At 43.8% G+C, this 24,205-nt stretch overlaps 1 protein-coding gene and 1 long non-coding RNA gene across 11 annotated transcripts; both read left to right on the top strand.

The window, feature by feature from the left end:
* Window positions 1–1,727: 1,727 nt before the first annotated feature.
* Window positions 1,728–12,736, top strand: LOC139578313 (methyl-CpG-binding domain protein 3-like). Of its 10 annotated transcripts, none has more exons than XR_011675529.1 (9): window positions 2,769–3,066; window positions 3,416–3,493; window positions 5,597–5,756; window positions 6,006–6,143; window positions 6,271–6,361; window positions 7,165–7,342; window positions 7,506–8,431; window positions 8,464–8,833; window positions 9,703–11,341. XR_011675529.1 is itself a non-coding variant. In XM_071405729.1 (8 exons), exons 1-7 carry the CDS (start codon window positions 1,939–1,941, stop codon window positions 7,642–7,644), a joined length of 798 nt encoding a protein of 265 aa, XP_071261830.1. In that variant the 5' UTR covers window positions 1,728–1,938; the 3' UTR covers window positions 7,645–7,649; window positions 9,703–11,341. The 10 variants fall into 10 exon arrangements, 7 of the variants coding, with proteins under 7 accessions (XP_071261830.1, XP_071261831.1, XP_071261829.1 ...); XR_011675530.1 differs by having other exon boundaries at window positions 7,506–8,497; window positions 8,562–8,833; XM_071405729.1 differs by lacking the exons at window positions 2,769–3,066; window positions 8,464–8,833 and adding an exon at window positions 1,728–1,952 and having other exon boundaries at window positions 7,506–7,649.
* Window positions 12,737–23,180: 10,444 nt separating this feature from the next.
* On the top strand, window positions 23,181–23,983 carry LOC139578315 (uncharacterized). The gene is made up of 3 exons (XR_011675531.1): window positions 23,181–23,289; window positions 23,512–23,556; window positions 23,742–23,983. It is a non-coding gene; the product is annotated as an uncharacterized lncRNA (long non-coding RNA).
* The last annotated feature ends 222 nt before the right edge of the window (window positions 23,984–24,205 follow it).

Genomic DNA, 24,205 nt, shown 5'->3' with positions numbered 1-24,205 from the left:
TCGCTAATAAGCATGCTAAATAGTAATGCCTTCCGGATGACAACACTAATGCAAACTGGAGCACGCGAGCTAGCTAGCAGGTTTAACATCAATGGTACATATTTTCAAGACACTATTTAGCTCCAGGACTTTGGGACTTACATTTATCTGCACACACAATAAAACATCAGAAAATACAATTATTAATTTCTAAGGAGGTAGAGTAAGCAGGATGGAAACCTGGTTAGTCATCAGGATGGAAACTACTGACTGACTGAGGCCTTGCCTGGTCGGGTCCTACGCTAAGTTCTGTAAAAAATTTAAAAAGTACAATAATGATGATTGGCGTGACCTTATTTCAATAAGAAAACCAAAAGAAAGTTGGGGTCTTGGAAAAGAGATGAGACGTTTTTACTTCTGGTATAGAGATCCTGGATGGCAGGGAGCCAAGCAGTTGCCATACAAAGCGGTGATGGCAGTCAAGATGCTCTCAATGGTTCAGTTGTAGAACCTTTTGAGAATCTGAGGATGTTGTCGTGCCCTAGACCCACAAAAATGTGCATACCGCCACAACAGATCCACGGACGACGCAATCGCCATTGCACTGCACACCGCCCTATCCCACCTGGACAAGAAGAATACCTATGTGAGAATGCTGTTAATCAACTACACCTCAGCTTTAACACCATAGGGACCTCCAAGCTCATCACTAAACTCAGGGCCTTGGGTCTAAACTTCTCCCTGTGCAACTGGATCCTAGATTTCCTGTCAGGGCGACCCCAGGTGGTGAGGGTAGGCAACAACACCGCCGCCTTGCAGATCCTCAACGCGGGGAACCCCTAGGGGTATGTGCTCAGCCCCCTCCTGTACTCCCTGTTCAACCTTGACTGAGTGGCCACGCACGGCTGCAACTTAATGACCAATTTCGCTGACGATTCAAAACAGTGCTAGGCCTAATTACCAACAAAGACGAGACAGCCTAGGTTAGAGCCCTGGCGGAGTGATGCCAGGAAAATAACCTTGGGCTCAACGTCAACAAATCGATGGATCTTATCATGGACTACAGGAGACAAAAGAGGGCGCATGCCCCCATCCACACCCAGTGGATGGGATCAAAAGGTTAAAGTTCCTTCGACGTTCACATCATTGTGGTGTGAACAGCGCCTCTACAAGCTCAGACGGCTGAAGAAATTTGGCATGGCCCTTAAGACCCTCACAAACTTCTACAGACGCACCATTGAGAGCATTCTGTCGAGTTGCATCACCGCCTGGTATGGCAACTGCTCCGCCTTCAACTGCATGGCTCTCCAGAGGGTAGTGTGGACAGCCCAAAGCATCACTGGGCCACGCTGCCTGATGCACACTATATCACACAAAACGCACACACACAAGCTATCTCACACACACAACTCATGCTCACGAACACATTTAGTTACACACTCACACACTTTAACAGCCAACACTGCTGTCCCATGTTGTTCCATGTTATAGAAACATTGAACCACTCACTTCTCGTTTCACACAAATGCTGTATCACCTTCATCGCTTATTCTAACTCAAGATATAGTTTATCTTGTAAATTCCCCGGTGTACATATGTATAGATTGCATTTTGACACTGCTCGAGTGCTATTTGAGTTGTTAATTGGATTCGCACCGCCATTCTTGATATCTTGCCTTTTTTATTTTGTAGTATTGTTTGACATTTGACTGCATTGTTATGATCTAGTAACAAGCATTTCGCTGCACCGCTATAACACCTGCTAAACAGTGTACGCGACCAGTAAACTTTGATTTAATTCGATTTTTTATTACCAGTCAGGTTTAATCTGGGAACGATTCTGTCTTTGCGCGGATAATGTCTTTCATTTCTATCATCGAAGGGGGAGGGGAATGAAAGAGGAGAAGGTAGAAGGGATTTAACACAGACTGAAAGAGAGAAACCGAGATAGTATGCGAGATGGACAAAAACGAGTAAGTAACCAAAAAAGAAGATGAATAACGAACTATATTTCTGCTTTTCCTGTCTGTGACATAAAATATGTTATGTTAGCAAAGAATTGTTGCACAATATATTTTTTTCATCGAGGGGTTTAGGTTCTCGTGTGGGAGGCGTTTCGGTGGTCTCGAGTGTCTGCAAACCATAACTGTAGGCAGTGTTATGGGATTCCAAATGTAGTTACACACTGTTCTTTCTTATTGGTGTTGCAGTGTTTAACTTTTCTGAAAAGCAATGCATTTATTCAAAATAGGACGAGTAATTCGTTATTATTAGTTAGTACCAGTTATTCTCCTTCAAATGCAGTCATAGGTAGGCCTATATAATTCGTGAGATATCTAATAGATCATTGTTTTATACCTAATATTTGCAGACAAGTCCTATAATTAATGTCGGTCCAGCTAGCCCAATCAAAACTCCATTAAATGATTGTATTGCCTAGGCCTACTTTGTCCAATGACTGAATAAAAAGTGAGCATTGTCGTGATGAAAACGACTCCTACTGCATTCTCGAATTTCACCTATAGTCAGTGACATGAATCTTTGCCTAAATTATCTCCATTGTTGACGTTGTGAAATCATTTTATGGTCATCTGTAGATATTTTTGGGATATATAATGCACAACGTTTGGAGCTAAATTGTGTGACATGCGGTAGCCTACCGCACGCGACAAATCAATGATTTATGTTATCGGATCAGGATGCAATAATGTGTAGCCTACATGTATTGCGGATGTAGCTCTCATTGGCATACAGGTAGTGATGTGGCTGAGGTTACGGCGGAGGGATATTCTTTCTGTACGACAAAGAGATACGATAAATCGGGAGAGAGAGAACCATGAATAGTGTGTGAGCCGAGATGTATGTCACATAGTAGGCCTAATGGACTTATTTGTATAAAACACGAAATTTAACCCCAAATATAATAACGTTAGGATCAATCACTGAACACTTCAACGGAATTAAACTCTGGGAGAACATGGAGAAGAAACGGTGGGATTGCTCGGCTCTCCCCAAGGGCTGGCAAATTGAAGAAGTGACCAGAAAGTCGGGTTTGTCTGCGGGGAAAAGCGATGTCTATTATTATAGGTACTGAGCGGGCAGTATTTCAAGACGGCTAGGGCTGAATGGGTTTACTTGAGGGAGAGGGGGGTGACCAGGAGACAGAAAGTTGGGGAGGGGTGTAGCCGATATTAGGCTACTCTTATACATTGTTGGATATGGAGCTTGTAACCCAATGTTTAGCCTATGTAGGCCTAACAACCTGTCAATCAGCTAGGGAGCAGGCCTAATGCAACAATTTTAGGGTATTGAATGATCGCCTTCCAAATAGCCTAGCCTGAATCTAGGTCCATGCTATAACCTATATATAGCCTAGTCTTATCCTTTTATATGACCGGAGCAACAATCAAGAAACGACAAGCTATTCTTTTTTTAGCCGAGGTAAGGAAGAAGAAGAAGAGGAGGAGGAGCAGAGGCGAGAAAGGGGGGAGGCGGGTCGGTTGTATAGTTTGTGGTAGGCTACCATATACCGAATTTTCATTCTGTGGTGTGATGCACGCACGAAACTCGCAATTGTTGTCTACCTTTTTTACATGAATTATCAGCAAGCACGAACGTTTCCATACTTTGGTAATCATTCAAAGTTTTCCATTTTTAGAAAATCATAGTGCATCAAAATAAACTACATTAATATGCCTACTTATTTGAAATAGAAATGCTGCCACAGTATCTGGCCGTTAAGGCGTCAGCATACTTCAGTTCAGCTTGCGCTAGCTGAACCGAACGAGTGTGCTCGCATACTTACTTAATAAAAGACCTTCGCTTGAAAAACGAAAAAAGTGTCAATAGTACTGTTTGTCCATTTTGAGACGCTGTAGCCACTATACATTTCAAAATATTTATAATTGATCAAAGGTAACTCAAGAAATCTGTCATTAATTTGGACGTTTTGACGATCTTAGTTGTTCAATTTTAGGCTTACATTTAACAAAAATATATTTGCTGCAGTACTTTTCAATTAAAAACTGCGTGAAAACGAGTGATGTCTTTTTCAATGACAACAAAGACTATTGAAGAATCCCTACTGTTGACTAATCACTGACGAAGGGGCGTAGACTTCAGCTCCGTTTTTCGGCTTCCCTCCAGAAAAAAATGTAATGTAACCAAACAGCCGAAAAAAACCTCAGCAAAGTCAAAAACGTCACAAAATGTCGTCATAATATATGCACGAACTTTACCGAACTGTTTCGGCGGAGAGTCATGCAGACACCTTTAGAGATGTTGATGACTATGACATCACTTCTCTAATTACCCGTTTACATCGTGAAGTGTTTCATTACGCCATATGTCATCTTCACGGAGTCTTGCCCTGCTACTGAACAGACAAGTTTAGCAAATTAAAGTGATAATGCCGAGAAACCTGTGTTTTGGAGGATATATTGGTATGATGTTCATCTTGGCAGGGTGCCAATATAATATCAGCACCGGCTTCTGTGGCATTATCACTTGTGTACAAGAGGGTTACCAACATATTCAAATAATATACATATTTTCATAAAAAAACGTTTTATTTTGATGAATTTATTCATACTATTTCATAATTCCACGAGATCTAGTCCCAAAACAAATCTATGGTTGCTACCCAAGCCGGCTGGTCATTATTAGTTCTACCGGTTCAGTTGACAGGGACTCATTAAGTCTTTCTGTTGTAAATCTATGGACATGACCCAGTCGTTTGTTCTAAAAATTCCGTTGCAATGATGGCTGGCTACGTTCTTATCCCTTGCTTGCTAGCTAGCCAACTTAAGTTTGTTACTCACCAAACATGGAGTTTCACTGAGAAACTATCTCTGTTTACTCCCGTTATGGCTGCTATGTACTTTCAAAAAGGTCTGCCCCATAGAAATGGATACTCTTTGCTATAATAACCAGTTATATTACTAATTTACCAAGGCCTTTGTCCACTGATTTAAGATTTAGATTAAATTGGGCCTGCCGTTCTGCCCACTTTGTCTAGGACCAGTGAACATTAACTCTGAAACAATGTTTCCAATTGAACTTTAGGAAATGTTGCAAAATGTATTGCACTTGATCACCCTGTTACTTTGTATCCCAATAGTTGATCCCTACTACTCCTTATTGAACATATAAGTTAGATCAGTTAAGCCATCTTAAACTCTAAGGTCTATAATTTGAATGGCGAATTGGTTATACATTTGGGAATATGCTGCAATATATTAAAACTTATTATACTGCTTAAATAGTTTATTACAATTAGCTATACACATTAAATCGTCATAAAAATATGTATTGTTAAATAAATTAATGAAATGCTAATGCGAAGACTCATTGTTCACACTCTGATTCCATACCATTATACATGAAAAATCAGATATCTGTGAATAGTTCATCCGTCTGTAGTCTCCTTTGCGGTGTTGGCTCTTGCATGATTGTTTCACATTTTCTCATGTCTACAGTTTATTTGCAGCATCAAATGTGTTTGTTGCAGATTGTTTGTTGCTTTCCTGATCTATCTTGCTACTTTTCTCTTCTTGCTATCCTCTGGTCAGTTGTCCATATCCTCACACTGTGGTTTGTTGTCCTTTACCTCTCCTAGTCCAACCGGGAAGAAGTTTCGGAGCAAGCCTCAGCTGGCTCGTTACCTTGGCAACCAGATGGACCTCAGCTCATTCGACTTCCGCACGGGGAAGATGCTCATGAGTAAACTGAACAAGAACAGGCAGAGGCTGCGCTATGACAACAACAATCAGACCAAGGTGAGAGGGTTGTTTCCTGAAATTAATATTTCTATACACGTTGGACACACTCTTCTAAATGACTTAACACTTATTTGCTGTCAAACCAGCAGTTAGAAATTAGAATGCTGAAAACCGTGTTTCAAGGCTTTCCCCAGGTGCAAAGGATAACTGACATATATCTAGCGTTATCTAGTATTTGAGGAACATCTCTATGGCTACGTAGTGTTGGTTGTCACTGTCAGCTGTTTCTTTGTGCGTGTCTTCCAGGGCAAGCCAGACCTGAACACCTCACTTCCCGTCAGACAGACTGCTTCCATCTTTAAGCAGCCTGTCACCAAGGTTACCAACCACCCCAGCAACAAAGTCAAGACCGATCCACAGAAAGCCGTGGACCAGCCAAAACAGGTAAACACAGCCATTAGCCTGTATGGTGAAACTGCAGTTACATTGGGTTATATGCTTTTCTTCCTGAAGGTTATTTTGACTAATGAGATACCAAATCTAAATTAATGTGCATTTGTTTTGTCCACAGCTTTTCTGGGAGAAGAAGCTTGGTGGTCTCAATGCATTTGACATCGCAGAGGAGCTAGTGAAGACAATGGACCTGCCTAAAGGTCTGCAAGGTAAGAGAAAGGGCCATGTACACTGAGAGTACAAAACATTAGGAACTGACCATGTGAATCTACATGAAGGCTATAATCCCTTATTGATGTCACAGTAACCCCGCACATTGACTCGGTACCCCAATAGCCTCGTTAGTGTTATGTACATTTATTGTGCTACTTTTTTATTTTATTTAGTAAATATTTTCATAACCAACAATGCAGTTCAAGAAATAGAGTTATGGGCTTGTAAGGAAGCATTTCACGTTAAGGTCAACACCTGTTGTATTTGGCGCATGTGACAAATACAATTTGATTTGATTTAAATCCACTTCAAACAGTGTAACTGAAGGGGAGGAGACAGGATACAGAAGGGATTTTAATCCCTGAGGCCATTGAGACATGGATTGTGTATGTGTGCCATTCAGAGTGTATTCAGAGTGTGAATGGGCAAGACAAAATATTTAAGTGTGTTTCAATGGGGTGTGGTAGTAGGTGCCAGGCTCACCGGTTTAAGTATGTCAAGAACTGCAACCCTACTGGGTTTTTCACACTCAGCAGTTTCCCGTGTGTGTCAAGAATGTTCCACCACCCAACGGACATCCAGCCAATTTGTCACAACTGTGGGAAGCATTGGAGTCAACGTGGGCCAGTATCATGTGTGGAACACTTTCGACACCTGCTCTGACCAATTGAGACTGTTCTGAGGGCAAACGGGAAGAGGTGTTCCTAATCTTTTGTACACAGTGTATAATCCCCATTTCCCATTAGATTTTTAAATGTCTTCTCACTTCTGTGATTGTGAACACCTGTCTGTCCTACAGGAGTTGGACCTGGATGTACAGACAAGACTCTACTGTCAGCGATAGCCAGCGCCCTGCACACTAGTGCAGCCCCCATCACAGGTCAGCTGTCTGCAGCCGTGGAAAAGAACCCAGGGGTGTGGCTCAACACGACCCAGCCCCTCTGCAAGGCTTTCATAGTCACCGACGAGGACATCAGGTACATACAGGAGAGGACATGAGCTCCAGAGTCATATTAGTGCTATGAATAATTGAATCTGTGTAATTAAGAGCTGATTTTGATTCCCCATGCTATTTAGCTAAATTTCAGTCCATATTTCTAACAGTTGTATTTGTATGTTATCTCATCATGGTGAGTGTAGGAAGCAGGAAGAGCTGGTGTACAGTGTGAGGAAGAAGCTGGAGGAGGCTCTAATGGCGGACATGTTGGCTCATGTGCAGGAAGCAGCCAGCGAGGGTGACTCACTCAATGAAGGCAATGATGACATGGAGACTGTATAGCAGAGGTAGGCTACCGTTTAGAGAGACTGTATAGCAGAGGTAGGCTACCGTTCAGAGAGACTGTATAGCAGAGGTAGACTACCGTTTAGAGAGACTGTATAGCAGAGGTAGGCTACTGTTCAGAGAGACTGTATAGCAGAGGTAGGCTACTGTACAGAGAGACTGTATAGCAGAGGTAGGCTACCGTTCAGAGAGACTGTATAGCAGAGGTAGGCTACCGTTCCGAGAGACTGTATAGCAGAGGTAGGCTACCGTTCAGAGAGACTGTATAGCAGAGGTAGACTACTGTTCAGAGAGACTGTATAGCAGAGGTAGGCTACTGTACAGAGAGACTGTATAGCAGAGGTAGGCTACTGTTCAGAGAGACTGTATAGCAGAGGTAGGCTACCATTCAGAGAGACTGTATAGCAGAGGTAGGCTACTGTTCAGAGAGACTTTATAGCAGAGGTAGGCTACTGTTCAGAGAGACTGTATAGGAGAGGTAGACTACCGTTCAGAGAGACTTTATAGCATAGGTAGGCTACTGTTCAGAGAGACTTTATAGCAGAGGTAGGCTACCGTTCAGAGAGACTTTATAGCAGAGTTAGGTTACCGTTCAGAGAGACTGTATAGGAGAGGTAGGCTACTGTTCAGAGAGACTTTATAGCAGAGGTAGGCCACTGTTCAGAGAGACTTTATAGCAGAGGTAGGCTACCGTTCAGAGAGACTTTATAGCAGAGGTAGGCTACCGTTCAGAGAGACTTTATAGCAGAGGTAGGCTACCGTTCAGAGAGACTTTATAGCAGAGGTAGGCTACTGTTCAGAGAGACTATAGCAGAGGTAGGCTACCGTTCAGAGAGACTTTATAGCAGAGGTAGGCTACTGTTCAGAGAGACTATAGCAGAGGTAGGCTACTGTTCAGAGAGACTATAGCAGAGGTAGGCTACTGTTCAGAGAGACTTTATAGCAGAGGTAGGCTACCGTTCAGAGAGACTGTATAGCAGAGGTAGGCTACCGTTCAGAGAGACTGTATAGCAGAGGTAGGTTACTGTACAGAGAGACTGTATAGCAGACGTAGGTTACTGTACAGAGAGACTGTATAGCAGACGTAGGTTACTGTACAGAGAGACTGTATAGCAGACGTAGGTTACTGTACAGAGAGACTGTATAGCAGAGGTAGGCTAATGTTCAGAGAGACTGTATAGCAGAGGTAGGTCACAGTGTCAGTGTTGTTGAAAGATGAGAGAGACCTTGCAGACTGTTGAAAAATAGGAATAAATCCAATACTGATGATGGCTTGATGCCGAAACATTTGTGCTTTGTTTTTCACCTTTAATTTACGCATTTTTCTGCACAATGAACTTTTAGGCATCATTATCTATATTTTTGCATTTTTTGGATGTATTTCTTTATCTTATTTTTTACCTTTTTATTTTGACAGGGAGTCAATGCTGAGACCAAGGTCTCTTTCCAGATCTATGTTTAGCACAACAATACACATGAAAATACAATCAAAATCCTATTTTTCGAGAGTGTCGGGTCTCCATCTCTTCCAGTATTCTCATTTTGAGAACGGACACTATTTGGTTTAAAGGACCTTTAAAGTGCGCAGACGGCCAGCCTCCTGTTGTTGAAAGTACATACGTTGCTGCTGCTACTGTTTATTATCTATCCTGTTGCCTAGTCACTTTACCTATACCTATATGTACATATCTACTGCCATTACCTCATACCCCTGCACATCGACTCGGTACTGGAACCTCGTGTATATAGCCAAGTTACCGTAACTCATTGTGTATTTATTCCTCAACTTTTATCTCTGCATTGTTGGGAAGTAAACATTTCACTGTAGGTCTACACCTGTACACAATTGCATTTTATTTGTTAAATGAGAGGGTTGTTCAGGCTTTTACAGCATTTATGGGCTCCCCCCAGTTTCTCAACAGATGTCAGTATTTTAAATTCAGAGCTGCAAATCATGCCACCCAAGGGATATGATATGACACATTTATAATTTGATTTACCATCTGTATTTGTTTAGCTATTTCAACAAACGTCTGTCTTCATCCTCTCTTCCAGGGAGATGGGGAGTTATATAGTAGTCTGGATGGGTTTTTCAACTCCTTGTCAAATGACAATGAAACCTGGAACCCTGTACCAATCCAACCAAAAGAACTGCCCACTTTCTGCCCATCCCCTTCCACGTGCTACCCCTCTGAAGCTTTGCCTACCTACTGTCCACCTCGCCCACTGTTTAGCCTCTTCTGGCTCCAGCCCTATGAAAGTACTTGGACTCAGGAATTCTGAATCAAATGGATTAGTAGCTAAATTAGCTTTTTTTTTTAAGATAGCATCAAATACAATGTTGGCAGGGCAGAGTGAAAGAGATCGGTTTCGTACAGTATGATGAATTCAGTGTTCAATGATGTAGTCTTTTTTTTTTGTAAGACATTTTATGTATTTGCTGAATGTGAGTTATATATTGTGACGATCATGTCATTGTTAACCCACCCCAAAACATGTTTTAAATTAATTGGGATATTTTGAATTAGAAGTGAATTCTGTTTTTTCCATGGGTTTTTCTTTCTGGGTTTCTAATGCACTCCATGGGGATAGATGGACCATATTTTAAAGGTACTTTGGCTTATTTTATAGGGCTATGTGAGAGAGGCTTTGGTGAGAGGGAACAAGATACTTGCCTAAATGATGATACTGCGGCAGGTAGCCTAGGGGTTAAGGGCGTTGGGCCAGTAACCGAAAGGTCACTGGTTCAAATCCCTGAGCCAATGAAAAATCTTTCCATGTGCCCTTGAGCAAGGCACTTAACCCTAGTTGCTCTGGATAAGAGTGTCTGCTAAATGACTAACATGTCAATTATGCACTCTAAATTCAAAGGCTTGTGTTAGTCACAGGAGAGAGTCTTAGTGAAAAATCATTGGATCATGTTCTCAAGAAAATATCCTTATTGTTGTAAGTAAGTCCATATAAACCCCTTAACCAGTACTTATGAGTCAGGCCATACTGTACTTAGTTATAATGGGTACAATGGTTATGAGTCAGGCCATACTGTACTTAGTTATAATGGGTACAACGGTTATGAGTCAGGCCATACTGTACTTAGTTATAATGGGTACAACGGTTATGAGTCAGGCCATACTGTACTTAGTTATAATGGGTACAACAATTATGAGTCAGGCCATACTGTACTTAGTTATAATGGGTACAACGGTTATGAGTCAGGCCATACTGTACTTAGTTATAATGGGTACAACAGTTGTGTATAAGTCACATGGACCCTCTGCTACATGTTGTAGATTTTATTACTTTTTAAAACTCCCTGTATAGGACTCACTGAAGTTGTTGGTTTAACGTTGGTGTTTCTAGCCAATGCACATTTTTCCCATGGCCATGACTTCAGTCAACATGTTTTTACATGTTTCCAATAATGTGTCAATGCCACCACAACACATGCTGCCTCCTTGTTATCTCGTTCACTGGGTGCCAGACAGTAAGCTAATCATATTTTGTTTGAATAAAGGTGAAGATTCTCAGTGTTGAGAAAATGAATTGCGCTTTGAACATTTACCTACATTTCTCAAAGTTTGATGTATGTATGAAATGTCAAGCTCAATGAGATCCCTATCCCACATCAGCAGGCTGACTGCTGAACTGAATTGGATTGTGTTACTGAATAAAATGGATCTGTATTTCAACAGTAGTACAGTTTCTTTGTCAGTTTTTGGTTTAATGTCTATATATATTGATGACATACTTGATACTCCAATGTCTTTTGTATCATTTGAATACTACAGGTGTTCCAGCAGTGCTGACAGAAGGCCTCCATAGCTCAGGGTTAACTGCTGCTGTGAATGAGACCATAGAAGAGAAAGTGCTTGTAAATCCTTCCATCTCAATCACCTCCTTGAGATGAACAGTTAACCTGGCTGCTCTGAGGTTTTCATTTCAGCCTGTCAGACCAGTCCTTGGACACATGATAGGGGAAGAGGACACACACTTTTTTAGACCTCTGCCTGTTGGAGTAACTTAGGAGTCTATCTACTCTGGACATGGTCAGGGCCTTTGCAGGCAGAGGCTTCATGTCTGAGAAAGCAAAAAAACGATTATGATTGGAACTATTGAGTTGTACACCAAGGTAAGTGTTTGATCAGGCATATCTGACTGTAGCTGAGTGGACTTAATTTATTGACAGTTTGCTTTCACTGATGTGTTCTTGGTAGAAATTGATTTGATATCATGTTGTCATTGTGAAACCCAACCCTGTTAGTGCATTGTTATTGATTTCTGTGCGCATATGTGAAGTTTCAAAGACATGTTGGACATTTCTGTCCATTACTGGGAGTCAGTTTGGATCAGCTAATGTATGTTGGCCTACATGTCATGACATGTCAATATCGTGATAGAAAGGCACATAACTGCTGTATAAGCTCATGCTCAACGGATTGGCAATGATCCACATTGTATGTGGTGCACAGGATCTTGTGCCAAGAGGTTGTCAATACGAGGATAGCTGGGATGATTGAAAAGATGAGTAATCCGAGCTGAGAGAAAGGGATGACAGACATTTATTTTTTACTGCATTTAAGAGTGTTTTATGCTAATGGGAGAATGTAGAGACTGTATAGCAGAGGTAGGCTACTGTTCAGAGAGACTGTATAACATAGGTAGGCTACCGTTCAGAGAGACTATAGCAGAGGTAGGCTACTCTTCAGAGAGACTGTATAGCAGAGGTAGGATACTGTTCAGAGAGACTGTATAGCAGAGATAGGCTACTGTTCAGAGAGACTGTATAGCAGAGGTAGGCTACCGTTTAGAGAGACTGTATAGCAGAGGTAGGTTACTGTACAGAGAGACTATAGCAGAGGTAGGCTAATGTTCAGAGAGACTGTATAGCAGAGGTAGGTCACAGTGTCAGTGTTGTTGAAAGATGAGAGAGACCTTGCAGACTGTTGAAAAATAGGAATAAATCCAATACTGATGATGGCTTGATGCCGAAACATTTGTGCTCTGTTTTTCACCTTTAATTTACGCATTTGTCTGCACAATGAACTTTTAGGCATCATGATGCAGAAAATAAAACATCTATATTTTTGAATTTTTGGGATGTATTTATTTTCGTATTTTTTACCTTTTTATTTTGACAGGGAGTCAATGCTGAGACCAATGTCTCTTTCCAGATGATCTATGTTTAGCACAACAATACACATGAAAATACAATCAAAATCCTATTTTTCGAGAGTGTCGTGACTCCATCTCTTCCAGTATTCTCATTTTGAGAACGGACAAAGGCCGACAAATGTCTTGCTCGGGTGGCACCTGGCAGAGTAACAGGGAAAGGCACATAGAGTAATAACAGACTGTAGAGTTGATAGTGTCCTGTGTGATGTAAAATTATCCTCTCCAATTTCTACTCTGCAGCTGTGTGTTGGACCACTGGCTGTTAGGTCTGTCCACCTAGTGTAAACATTAGTATAGGAAATCCCCCTCAATGCACGCTCACTTCTTCACTAGGTGTCCTCTTATTCAATAAGCTCAATGTTTGTGATAATGTGTATTTCTGTAACAGGGTGCTCGTGTGTGGGTGCCTGACCCAGAGGCAGTGTGGGTATCAGCCAAGCTCCTCAAGGACTACAACCCTGGAGACAAGAATGTACTTCTGCAGATCAGCACACGCACACGCACAGTCAACATCTATACTGTACTGTACTGTAGATGTGTTGTTAGTCGATCTTGATAAGCGTCGCAGGTGGCTGGTGGCACCTTAATTGTGGAGGACGGGCTCATGGTAATGGCTGGAATGAATTAATGGTATCTCACACGTGTTTGATACCACTCCATTCCGCACATTATTATGAGCTGTCCTCCCCTCACCAGCCTCCTGTGATAAGCATCTGCTAATGTCAAATATTTCATGTGCCACCCTCATCCACCCCTCTCTCTAGGATGTGCAGTACCCAGTGGTGCCTCCCTCTGGGGAACCCTGATATTCTGGAGGGGGAGAATGACCTCACTGCTCTCAGCTTCCTACAAGAGCCTGCTGTTCTTCACAACCTGAGTGTGATGGAGGGACATAGTGAGAGAGGAATGGTAGGAATAGGTTGAAGGAGAAAGTGAGAGAGAGAGGGGGTGTGGGTGTGGGTCTTCAGATTCTGTTTGGCCATAGGACAGATGCAGCTCCTGTGTGCTCCTGCTTTTATGGTCATGACATCATAATGCCATCTTTACTAAGTGTTAAGTTAATTGGAGCAATTTCAATGTACACTGAGTGTACAAAACATTAGGAACACCTGCTCTTTCCATGACATAGACTGATGTCACTTGTTAAATCCACTTCAATCTGTGTAGATGAAAATGCCTTTCCAATTATTAAAGTGGCCACTGATTTCAAGTCTGTATGTAGGCAGCAGCCTCTCTGTGCTAGTGATGGCTGTTTAACAGTCTGATGGCCTCGAGATAGAAGCTGTTTTCAGTCTCGGTCCCAGCGTTGATGCACCTGTACTGACATCACCTTCTGGATGGAAGCGGGGTGAACAGGCCGTGGCTTGGGTGGTTGTTGTCCTTGATGATCTTTTTGGCCTTCCTGTGACATTGGGTGGTGTAGGTGTCCTGGAGGGCAGGTAGTTTGCCCCCGGTGATGCGTTGTGCAGACCGCACCACCCTCTGGAGTGCCCTGCGGTTGAGGGTGGTGCAGTTGCCGTACCAGGCGGTGATACAGCCTGACAGGATGCTATCAATTGTGCATCTGTAAAATGTTGTGAGGGTTTTAGGTGACAAGCCTAAAAAAATTCTTCAGACTCCTGAGTTTGAAGAAGCGCTGTTGCGTCTTCTTCACCACACTGTTTGTGTGGGTTGACCATTTCAGTTTGTCTGTGATGTGTACGCCGAGGAACTTTAAACTTTCCACCTTCTCCACTGCTGTCCCGTCGATGTGGATAGGGGAGTGCTCCATCTGCCGTTTCCTGAAGTTCACAATCATCTCCTTTGTTTTGTTGACGTTGAGTGAGAGGTTATTTTCCTGACACCACACTCCGAGAGCCCTCACCTCCTCCCTTTAGGCTATCTCGTCGTTGTTGGCTGTCTCGACGTTATATGTGCCATTCAGAGTGTGAATGGGCAACACAAAATATTTTTGTGCCTTTGAACGGGGTATGGTAGTAGGTGCCAGGACTACCAGTTTGTGTCAAGAACCGCAACGCTGCTGGGTTTTTTACGCTCAACAGTTTCTCCGTGTGTATCAAGAATGGTCCACCACCCAGTGGACATCCAGCCAACGCGACACAACTGTGGGAAACATTGGAATCAACATGGGCCAGCATCCCTGTGGAATGCTTTCGACACCTTGTGGAGTTCATGCCCCGACGAATTGAGGCCTTTCTGAGGGAAGGTGTCCTTGATATTTTGTGTATAAAAGGTCATAGAGGGAAAAAAATATGTTGTATTCCTACAGGACCTTTCATTCTACCAATAACACTGTAATTTTCACCAACCGTTCATTCCAGGTATTGTGTTAGTGGCTCTCAACCCGTATGACCAGCTGCCCATCTATGGAGCGGGCAGGACATGGCTGACATGGAGCCTCACATCTTCTTTGTGGCAGAAGAGGCCTACCGCACCATGACTAGGTCAGGGGTTAAAGGTCAATAGCCAGGGGTCACCTTCCTTGGCCTCCATTTTATATGCCCTTGCCTGCTTTTTGGGGGTTTGGGCGAGGTTTGCTGTTGTTTGTAAAGATCTACAGGTAAAATGTGAGTGACTTATGGATGTTCTTGAGTCTGAAAACAAGAGAGCCTTTGATCGAGTCTCTCCACCCTGTGTGACAAATGGTTCTGGAAATAGGAATGGTTATTGAGTGTGTAGTTGTCTCTGTGAGCAGGGAGGATAAGAACCAGTCCATTATAATCAGTGGGGAGTCTGGAGCAGGGAAAACGGTCTCTGCTAAGTTCACCATGCGTTACTTTGCCATGGTGGGCGGAGCAGCCCAGCAGACCAGTGTGGAGGAGAGAGTACTGGCCTCCAACCCCATCATGGAGGTACATATGTGGGAATGTGTGGATGAATTCTGCTTTCCTGCAATCAAATGACCTTATATGCCCTCATGGGTGGAATACAGTACTATTAATATTTTTCATAATTAATATTTTAAAAAATGTAAACACCAAAAATCTGGTGTTTCTTTGTGAAGCCGTTTTGTTATATTACAGTCTTATGTGATGTATATACTCTAAAGTATAATATTGGGATGAAAACTCAAAATTGAATACATGTCAACTCTATATCTGACATGGTACAGGTGTCTTCTTCTTTTAAGCCCATAACCATGTGTGTGAAGTGTATACTTTTGTTCCAAAGTAGATTTGTTTAAGACTACCAAAATACCCTCTGCATGACCCTGATTTAGCCCACTGCAGTAAAAGTTTAACCTGTAAAGCTGTTCAAGGTTTTATTTTTTGAAGAGTGTAATTTTGGAAAAAGCATATGAAAAATGTGTACTGTATTGTGGCAGTATTCAGTTGTAAAGGTAATAACAAAAATTATGTAATCTATTGTAATTATGATTATCTCCTTTACTCTTTAGTCTATTGGGAATTCTAAGACTACCTGCAACGACAACAGTAGCTGGTTTGTGAAGTACATTGAGATAGGCTTTGGGTGGAAGGGAGATATCATTGGGGCCAACGTGAGGACGTACCTGCTGGAGAAGTCTCGAGTCGTCTTCCATGCATCACAGGAGAGGAACTACAACATCTTCTACCAGCTGTGTGCCTCCAGAGACCTGCCAGAGATGAGAGTCCTCAAACTGGGTGATACTGCATAGAATTCATTAACCTATTACAACAATAACAGGGAAGACATGAACATCAATGGGTCTAGCAGTGTTTTTCAGAAAGGGTTCATTATGTAAGTGTTTTGATGTGTATCTCTGTAGGTGGTGCTGATTCCATGCAGATCCTAGGCACTGATGATGTAGTAGATCTGTAGCACACTCGCAATGCATTCACTATACTGGGTTTACAGCATCTATATTACACAATACACATATCTATGCTAACATGTTTACTCTGCATATAGTCCCATCCAGTATGATCATGCTGCTATGTGTGCTCCTACAGGTGGGCCTCCTGACCAGCAGATGGAGCTCTTCAGGATTCTGGCAGCTGTTCTGCACCTTGGCAATGTCAACATCCAGGCCAATGGGAGAGCTGGTGATCGAAGTTACATTGTATTATTTTCTTAACTTTTTCCACATTATTTCCCTGAAACTCACAAAATTCTCTCAAATATCCCATAATCAGTGGGAGGAGCGTTCCCTGGCTGTGTTCTCCAAGCTGCTGGGGGTGACCCACTGGCTGTGCTAACGCAGGCTGGTAGTAGTGGGAGACATGCTGGTCAAGCCCATGCCCGGTCAGCAGGCCCTGGAGGCCCGGGACGCCCTGGCCAAGCATGTGTAAGGTCAGGTGTTCACCTGGACTCACCACAGCCCTCCTTGCCCAGAGGGATCAGGCCTAGTCATTTATTGGGGTGCTGGACATCAATAGCCGAGTAGTAAGGACAGGGAGTAACACTTGACTTTAGGTTGGTCTTATACCTGTGTAGTGACACTAATTACTGTAGTAACAACATGGTATTAACATATTCCCCTCTTTGTCCATTTCTCTTTGGCAGGTTTGAGAACTTTGAAAGGAACAGTTTTGTACAGTTCTGTATAAATTATGGCAATGAGAAACTGCAGCAGCAATTCAACAGGGTGAGTCACCAAGTGTTGTGTGTGAACCTGCAAGCATGCGCATAAATATGAATGTCTGTCTGTTTCCATGAACTCGTTGTCCTCATGTCCCCTCAGTAACCCTTGGTCTCCTTCTCTCCTCTCCCTAGCATGTGTTCCAGTTGGAGCAGGAGGAGTATGTCCGTGAGGAGCTGCCGTGGAGCAGGATAGAGTTCAGTGACATCCAGCCGCTCATCGCTCTCATCGAGGGACAGCTCGACCTGCTGGATGAGGAGTGCAGGGTCACTCAGTTACAGTCCTGGTTTCAATCGAGACCACATTGTGTTGTGTCTGTTAATGTGTCCAAACCAGCTTGAAATACAATGAATAATGTAGTCAGGATATAATACTGAATCATCACTGTTTGCACTGGCAAGCCAAGAATACTTTGTGGTGGATTTGAAAAATATACTGTTGTCTTAAGTCCAAAAAACCAAGTCCTGCCAGAAAAAGTATTGCTCTATTAAAAGTCAAACTTCAAAGTATTTATATAAAAAGCAAAAGATTTCTCAAATGTATGTTGATCCAGAAAAACCTTACCCCCATGGTGTCTGTTTCCTTGATCAGATGCCTAAAGGTTCAGAGGAGAGCTGGGCTAGGAAGCTGTATGATCAGCATCAGAGTAATGACCCACACTTCTGCAAACCTCGCATGTCCATCACTGACTTCATCATCCTGCACTTCGCTGGGCTACAGGAAAAGGAGGACCGAGCACGCCCCCATTCTCATCGACGGGGCTGTAGTGGAGCAGGTTGAGAGCTTCAAGTTCCTTGGTGTCCACATCAACAACAAACTATCATGGTCCAAACATACCAAGACAGTGGTGAAGACGGCACGATAACGCCTCTTCCCCCTCGGGAGACTTGGCATGCATCCTCAAACCCTCAAAAAGCTCTACAGCTGCACCATTGAGAGCATCCTGACTGGTTGCATCACCACCTGGTATGGCAACTGCTCGGCCTCCGACTGCAAGGTACTACAGAGGGTAGTGCGTATGGTCCAGTACATCCCTGGGGCCAAACTTCCTGCCATCCAGGACCTCTATACCAGGCAGTATCAGAGGAAGGGCCAAAAAATTGCCAAAGACTCCAGCCACCCTAGTCGTAGACTGTTCTCTCTGCTACCGCACGGAAAGCGGTACCGGAGTGCCAAGTCTAGGTCCAAAAGGCTTCTTACCAGCTTCTACCCCAAGGTATAAGACTCCTGAACAGCTAATCAAATGTCTACCCGGACTATTTGCATTGTCCCCCCCACCCCTATTTTTACGCTGCTACTCTCTGTCTATTATCTATGCATAGTCACTTTACCTCTACCTAGATGTACATATTACCTCAATTACCTCGACTAACCTTTACTCCCGCACATTGACTCTGTACCGGTACCCCCTGTATATAGCCTCGTTACTGTTCTTTTATTGTTGCTCCTTAATTATTTGTTATTTTTCTTTTTCTTATTTTTATTTATTTTTTACTTCAGTTTATTTTAGTAAATACTTGAACACTTAAAAAAACAAAAAAAACCACCATTGTTTAAGGGCTTGTAAGTAAGCATTTCACTGTAACCTGTTGTATTCGGCACGATTTGATTTGATTTGTACTGGCTATTTGACCAAGAAGGAGAGTGATGGAGGGCTGCATCAGATGACCTGGCCTCCACAATCACCCAATGAGTTTGGGATGAGTTTATTTTTATTTATTTAACCAGGCAAGTCAGTTAAGAACAACTTCTTATTTACAATGACAGCCTACCCCGGCCAAACCCGGACGACGCTGGGCCAAGTGTGCACAGCCCTATGGAACTCCCAATCACGGCTGGTTGTGATAGAGCCTGGATTTGAACTTGGGACTGTAGTGATACCTCTTGCACTGAGATGCAGTGCCTTAGACCGCTGCGCCACTCGGGAGGCCAGAGTTTGACCGCAGAATGAAGGAAAAGCAGCCAACAAGAGCTCAGCATATGTGGGAACTCCTTCAAGACTTTTGGCAAAGCATTCAAGGTGAAGCTGGTTTCTACAATATAGAAAATAGTAAAAAAAAAAAAAAAAAAAAAAGTTAATAAAAAAACTTGCATGAGTAGGTGTCCAAACTTTTGACTGGTACTGTATATCCATGCTGTATCTTTTCACTTAAACGCATTGTAGGACTGCATGAACACTCTTAGGGAAAAAAAGGTGCTGTCTAGAACCTCAAAAGGGTTCCCAAAAGGGTTCTACCTGGAACCAAAAAGGGTTCTCCTATGAGGACAGTTGAAGAACCCTTTTGAAAACCTTTTTTCTAAGAGTGTAGGGATGATCTACAGCTTTCCCCTTGTCAACACTCTTGGCTCATTGTTGCAACCTCTTTGTCCTACTGTAAGTATTTGAGTGCATCTCAATAAGAGGTGTCCTCTTGTCATTTTGAGGGAGGCTTTACTGAGGAACCAGCTCTCAGCTGTCCACTTTTGTCAGTTTGTGGTGAAATATTGGATCTCATCCTAGAGTGAAATGAAGGACAGTAGACAAAGAGAGGAAGCATTTTTAACCCACTGTAACCCTCTCTGTTAACCTTGTGTCTGTACATTGTCTATTGCTGGTAGCATCTATTCACTAAGTCAATCCCGGGTTTCTGTAAATGGACTGGGCAAATAAACTGATTGTGATTGTCTGTCTCTGTCAGTGTGAGTTGGTGGCTGAGCTCTTCCAGCAGGTGCCAGCAGGGGGCACTCTGTCCCTGTTAGGTGGGAAGTCCTCTCTGCCCAACTGCAGTCTGTGCTCTGGCCCTGGAAAGATATTTCACAGGGATCACAAACTGTGGGCTTCCAGGTACTGTCTCCCCCTGCTCTGGCCAGGCAACAATACAGCCAGTATCTACACTTATTATTGAAATGTATCTTAATTCCATTTTTTTTTCAGTTGACAATGTATTTGTTTTCTTGCTACCATATAATGTCTGTATTGCTTGTCATCCTTGTTGTTCTGTGGGGTTCAGACCTAGTAACAGATTCAGGCGTCGTGCCAGCGGGCCCTGCTAGAGATCATCCCAGACCCGGAGCAGTACTGCTTTGTAAAGACCAGAGTGTTCTTCTGGACGGGGCAGGTAGCTCTGCTGGAGAGGCTGAGGGCGTAGAGGCTGAGGGCATAGAGGCTGAGGGCATAGAGGCTGAGGGCTGTGGGGATAATCATCCAGAGCTGGGTCAGAGGCTGGCTGGGCCACAGGAGATACATCAAGACCCACTTGGGCAACACTCACCATCCAGAGACACACCAGAGGAGCCCTGGCCAGGCGGTGAGAGCAGAATAACTGACTGTGTGGCACGATAACACATCAATGTTATTTGACTGTGTACTCGTACTGCCATATAGTACAATGTGTCTCAGCAGTATGGGCACCTACATTTGTCCAGCAATTCAACCTACTGTAGTGCTCTGTGTGGTGTAGTCACTGCACCGGCATCATCCAGACCTTGTGTGGTGTAGTCACTGCACCGGCATCATCCAGACCTTGTGTGGTGTAGTCACTGCACTACACCAAGGCAGCACTGGTCATCCAGAAGACCGATCTTCCTGATGATCCGCGAGGCCACCGGCATCATCCAGACCTTCACCAGGGGCACGCTTGCACGATGCTAATACAGACTGGTGAGGAAACACTGGCACGAAGGCCTCACAATCTATCTAGCAATAAATCAAATGTTTTTATTTACGGCTTAAATATAAAATGGATTTTATATATTTAATACCAGGCCTAAACCTCCAGAGATAAGGCAGGACAGGACCCAGGATTTTCTCCTTAGTAACATCTGATCCAGATTCTAGACTGTCCTTACTTACTACTTTATCACAACTGTAATCCTTTAGTTCGCATCCAAAACCCTGGCAGGTTCTGTTTGCGATAATATAATGCGTCTCTTCTATCCTCCCCTTCCCCAGCTGGTGGCAGAGCGGGCAGTGGTGTTACTGCAGTGCATGGCTGGCTGGCCCGGCAGGCGTACAGGCAGGTAAGGGCATACATGGTGCTGATGCAGTGCTGTGTGAGGCGGCGAGCAGCCAGGAGGGAGCTGGTGAAGCTGAAGGCAGAGGACCGCTCGGTGGAGAAGTTCAGAGAACTCAACAAGGGCATGGCGGTCAAAAGGACGCAGCTGCAGCTCAGGGCCGACCAGGAGGTGAGCTGCCAGGGTTATGGTGGGTGGTGAGAAAGGGGATGGGATGGTGCATTGGTGGATGTGTAGAAGGGTGGAGAAGCCTAGGAAGGAGATGGTGAGGGGGCTTTAGAAGACATTGGACTGGGGTGGTTTTGGATAGGTATATGAGACCAGGTGTTTGTAGTGTGCTGGTGAATTTCGAGGTTTTGGTACATCCAGGGTGAAAAAAATAAATGTGCAAAATGAATAATACAGAAGTGAAAATGTGTGTGTGTTTATGTGTGTGTCTTCAGATCAGAGATAGCAGTGCTCTGAGAGAGACCCTCCAGGCGGAGCGTAAGGCCCACAGCTCTGTTTTCTGCAGAGTAGTGGTATTTAAGGTCACTGTCACTCTCCTTTTTCTCTGTTTACAGTAGGTGAAGGCCCCGCCCTGTGGGGGGGCGCTAGTTAAACTGGAGAACCAGCTAGAGACACAGCTCCAGGCCCAGCAGTCCCATCCCAGCCCCTCCGTCACAAAGACGGAGATAGATAAGATGGGGGCAGAGGAGAGAGCAGCCCAGGAGATTCTACGACTCACACAGGTAGATATTGTTGATCCTAATGGATCAGGAACATGGTTTTCTGCAGAGTAGTGGTATTTAAGGTCACTGTCACTCTCCTTTTTCTCTGTTTACAGTAGGTGAAGGCCATGCCCTGCAGGTAGAGAGGGACTCTTTGGGGAAAGAGAAGAAGGATCTGAGCACTCGCTTACTGAAGCAGGGTAAGGCTCAGGAGGGTAGGTGTATTCATAATTGCTATATGTTCTGATGAATGTGTGTATCTACATTTGTCTGTAATCGTGTGTGTGTGTGTGTGTGTGTGTGTATATATATATATATATATATATATAGCTCATATTATGTATTAACATTTAATATTAAGTATTAACATGTAAACATTAATAGCTCATATTATGTATTAACATTTACTATTATGTATTAACATGTAAACATTAATAGTTCATGTTCACCTTTACCCCCTGCCCTCCCTCTTACCTCCCTCCCTCCCCCCTCTCTCTCCATCCACAGTTGCTGCCATACTGGAGAGTGAGATGATCCCAGGACTGTCTGGGTCAGGGGTGAAGCTGAGGGGCTTTAGGAAGCGTGCAGGGTCTGACCCCAGGGACAGGGCCAGGGACAGGGGTGGCCCCCAGTATGGCTGCGGTGCTGAGGGAGCTGGGTGCTCTCCACACGGCCCTGTTCCGCCAGGCCTTGCCTTCAGCCAGCTCACCCATCTCCTCTCTGCCTCTGCCCTCAACAGCCTGCTGCTGCGCAAGGACATGTGTAGCTGGAGCCGGAGGCCTGCAGATAAGGTCAGAGGACAGACACACACACACATGCATGTATACACACACAGGGCCTGCGCAGGAACAAGTTTCAGTAAAAGATATGCAACCAGATATCTAACATAATCTAGAGTTGGTTTGTAAAGGTAAGTGTTAAACAAGGTAAGTGTTGGATGAGACTATAAGGTTTCATCCTTGCGTTCTGCCAGGTATAATTTGAGTCTGCTGGAGGAGTGGCTGCGGAGCCGTGGGCTGCAGGCAGGGGGAGCTGTGGGCTGCAGGCAGGGGGAGCTGTGGGCTGCAGGCAGGGGGAGCCGTGGGCTGCAGGCAGGGGGAGCTGTGGCCATGTTGGAGCCTCTCATCCAGGCCGCTCAGCTCCTGCAAGTGGGCAAGACGACAAGACGCTGACGCGCAGGCCCTCGTTCATACCTGCACTGCCCAGGTGGTTTTTAAGCTGGTATTGGTAGGGGGAAATGTTCAAAGTGTTGCAGATATTAATTCAATAGAATAAAAACCAATATTATTCTGTGAACATTATAGTCTTTGCTAGAGAACTGTGTCCTTTCTATACAGTATATGTCTATGTCCAACCTCGTGAATGTTTCTTCCTACTGAACACACGCTTGCAGGGCTAAGCTAACTGTCTGTCTCTGTTGTGCCACAGATTGTGAAGATTCTGACACTGTACACCCCTCACAGTGACCTAGAGGTGAGAGTGACACAAATTTTTATCTGCACAGTGCAGGTACTGTACCGTAACACATACAACAATAATGGAAATACGTCTAGTCATAAAATGTCAAAAGGCTGTCTGAATTCACTAGGGTTGTGGTGTGGTCTAGTTACCAGTAGTGTGGTTGAGTTGCGTTCATCATCTCCTCTCTGTTCCATCAGGGTCTGCTGAAGGAGCGTTGCTGATGGACGTACAGCGTGTGTTCACTGTCACGTTCCCCTACCTGCCGCCCCCAGACCGTCCGCTCTGAGCAGCTGGACATCCCAGACTCCCTTAAGATGTGTTTCCTGCGAAGGGCCTGAGAGGAAGCAGTAGTTATACAGGTCTGTGGATTACAAGTCTTGGTACTGCTGCACAAGGTCTTTTCTCTGCAGGATATACAATAAATCAAAGTAATACGTGAGTAATGTGTGTGTAATTGTCTTGTTTTGTATCAGGCATTACTCCTTCTTTCAGTAGCACATGTACGGGCAGAATATTACTGTTCTTCTTGTTGAGCTGGTAGAATGCTCATATGGATTTTATTCTTATCTGTTTCATAGTATTGATTTTTGACACAGACATTTCCTTATCTGTACTAAGATTACAGTCTGCCTGTCTGCTACTAGACATTTCCTTATTCGAG

The sequence above is a fragment of the Salvelinus alpinus genome, chromosome 6 (genome assembly GCF_045679555.1).
Source record: "Salvelinus alpinus chromosome 6, SLU_Salpinus.1, whole genome shotgun sequence".
Lineage (NCBI taxonomy): Eukaryota > Metazoa > Chordata > Actinopteri > Salmoniformes > Salmonidae > Salvelinus > Salvelinus alpinus.
Note: the sequence above shows the minus strand (reverse complement) of the source record. Positions and strands in the feature narration are given on the sequence as shown.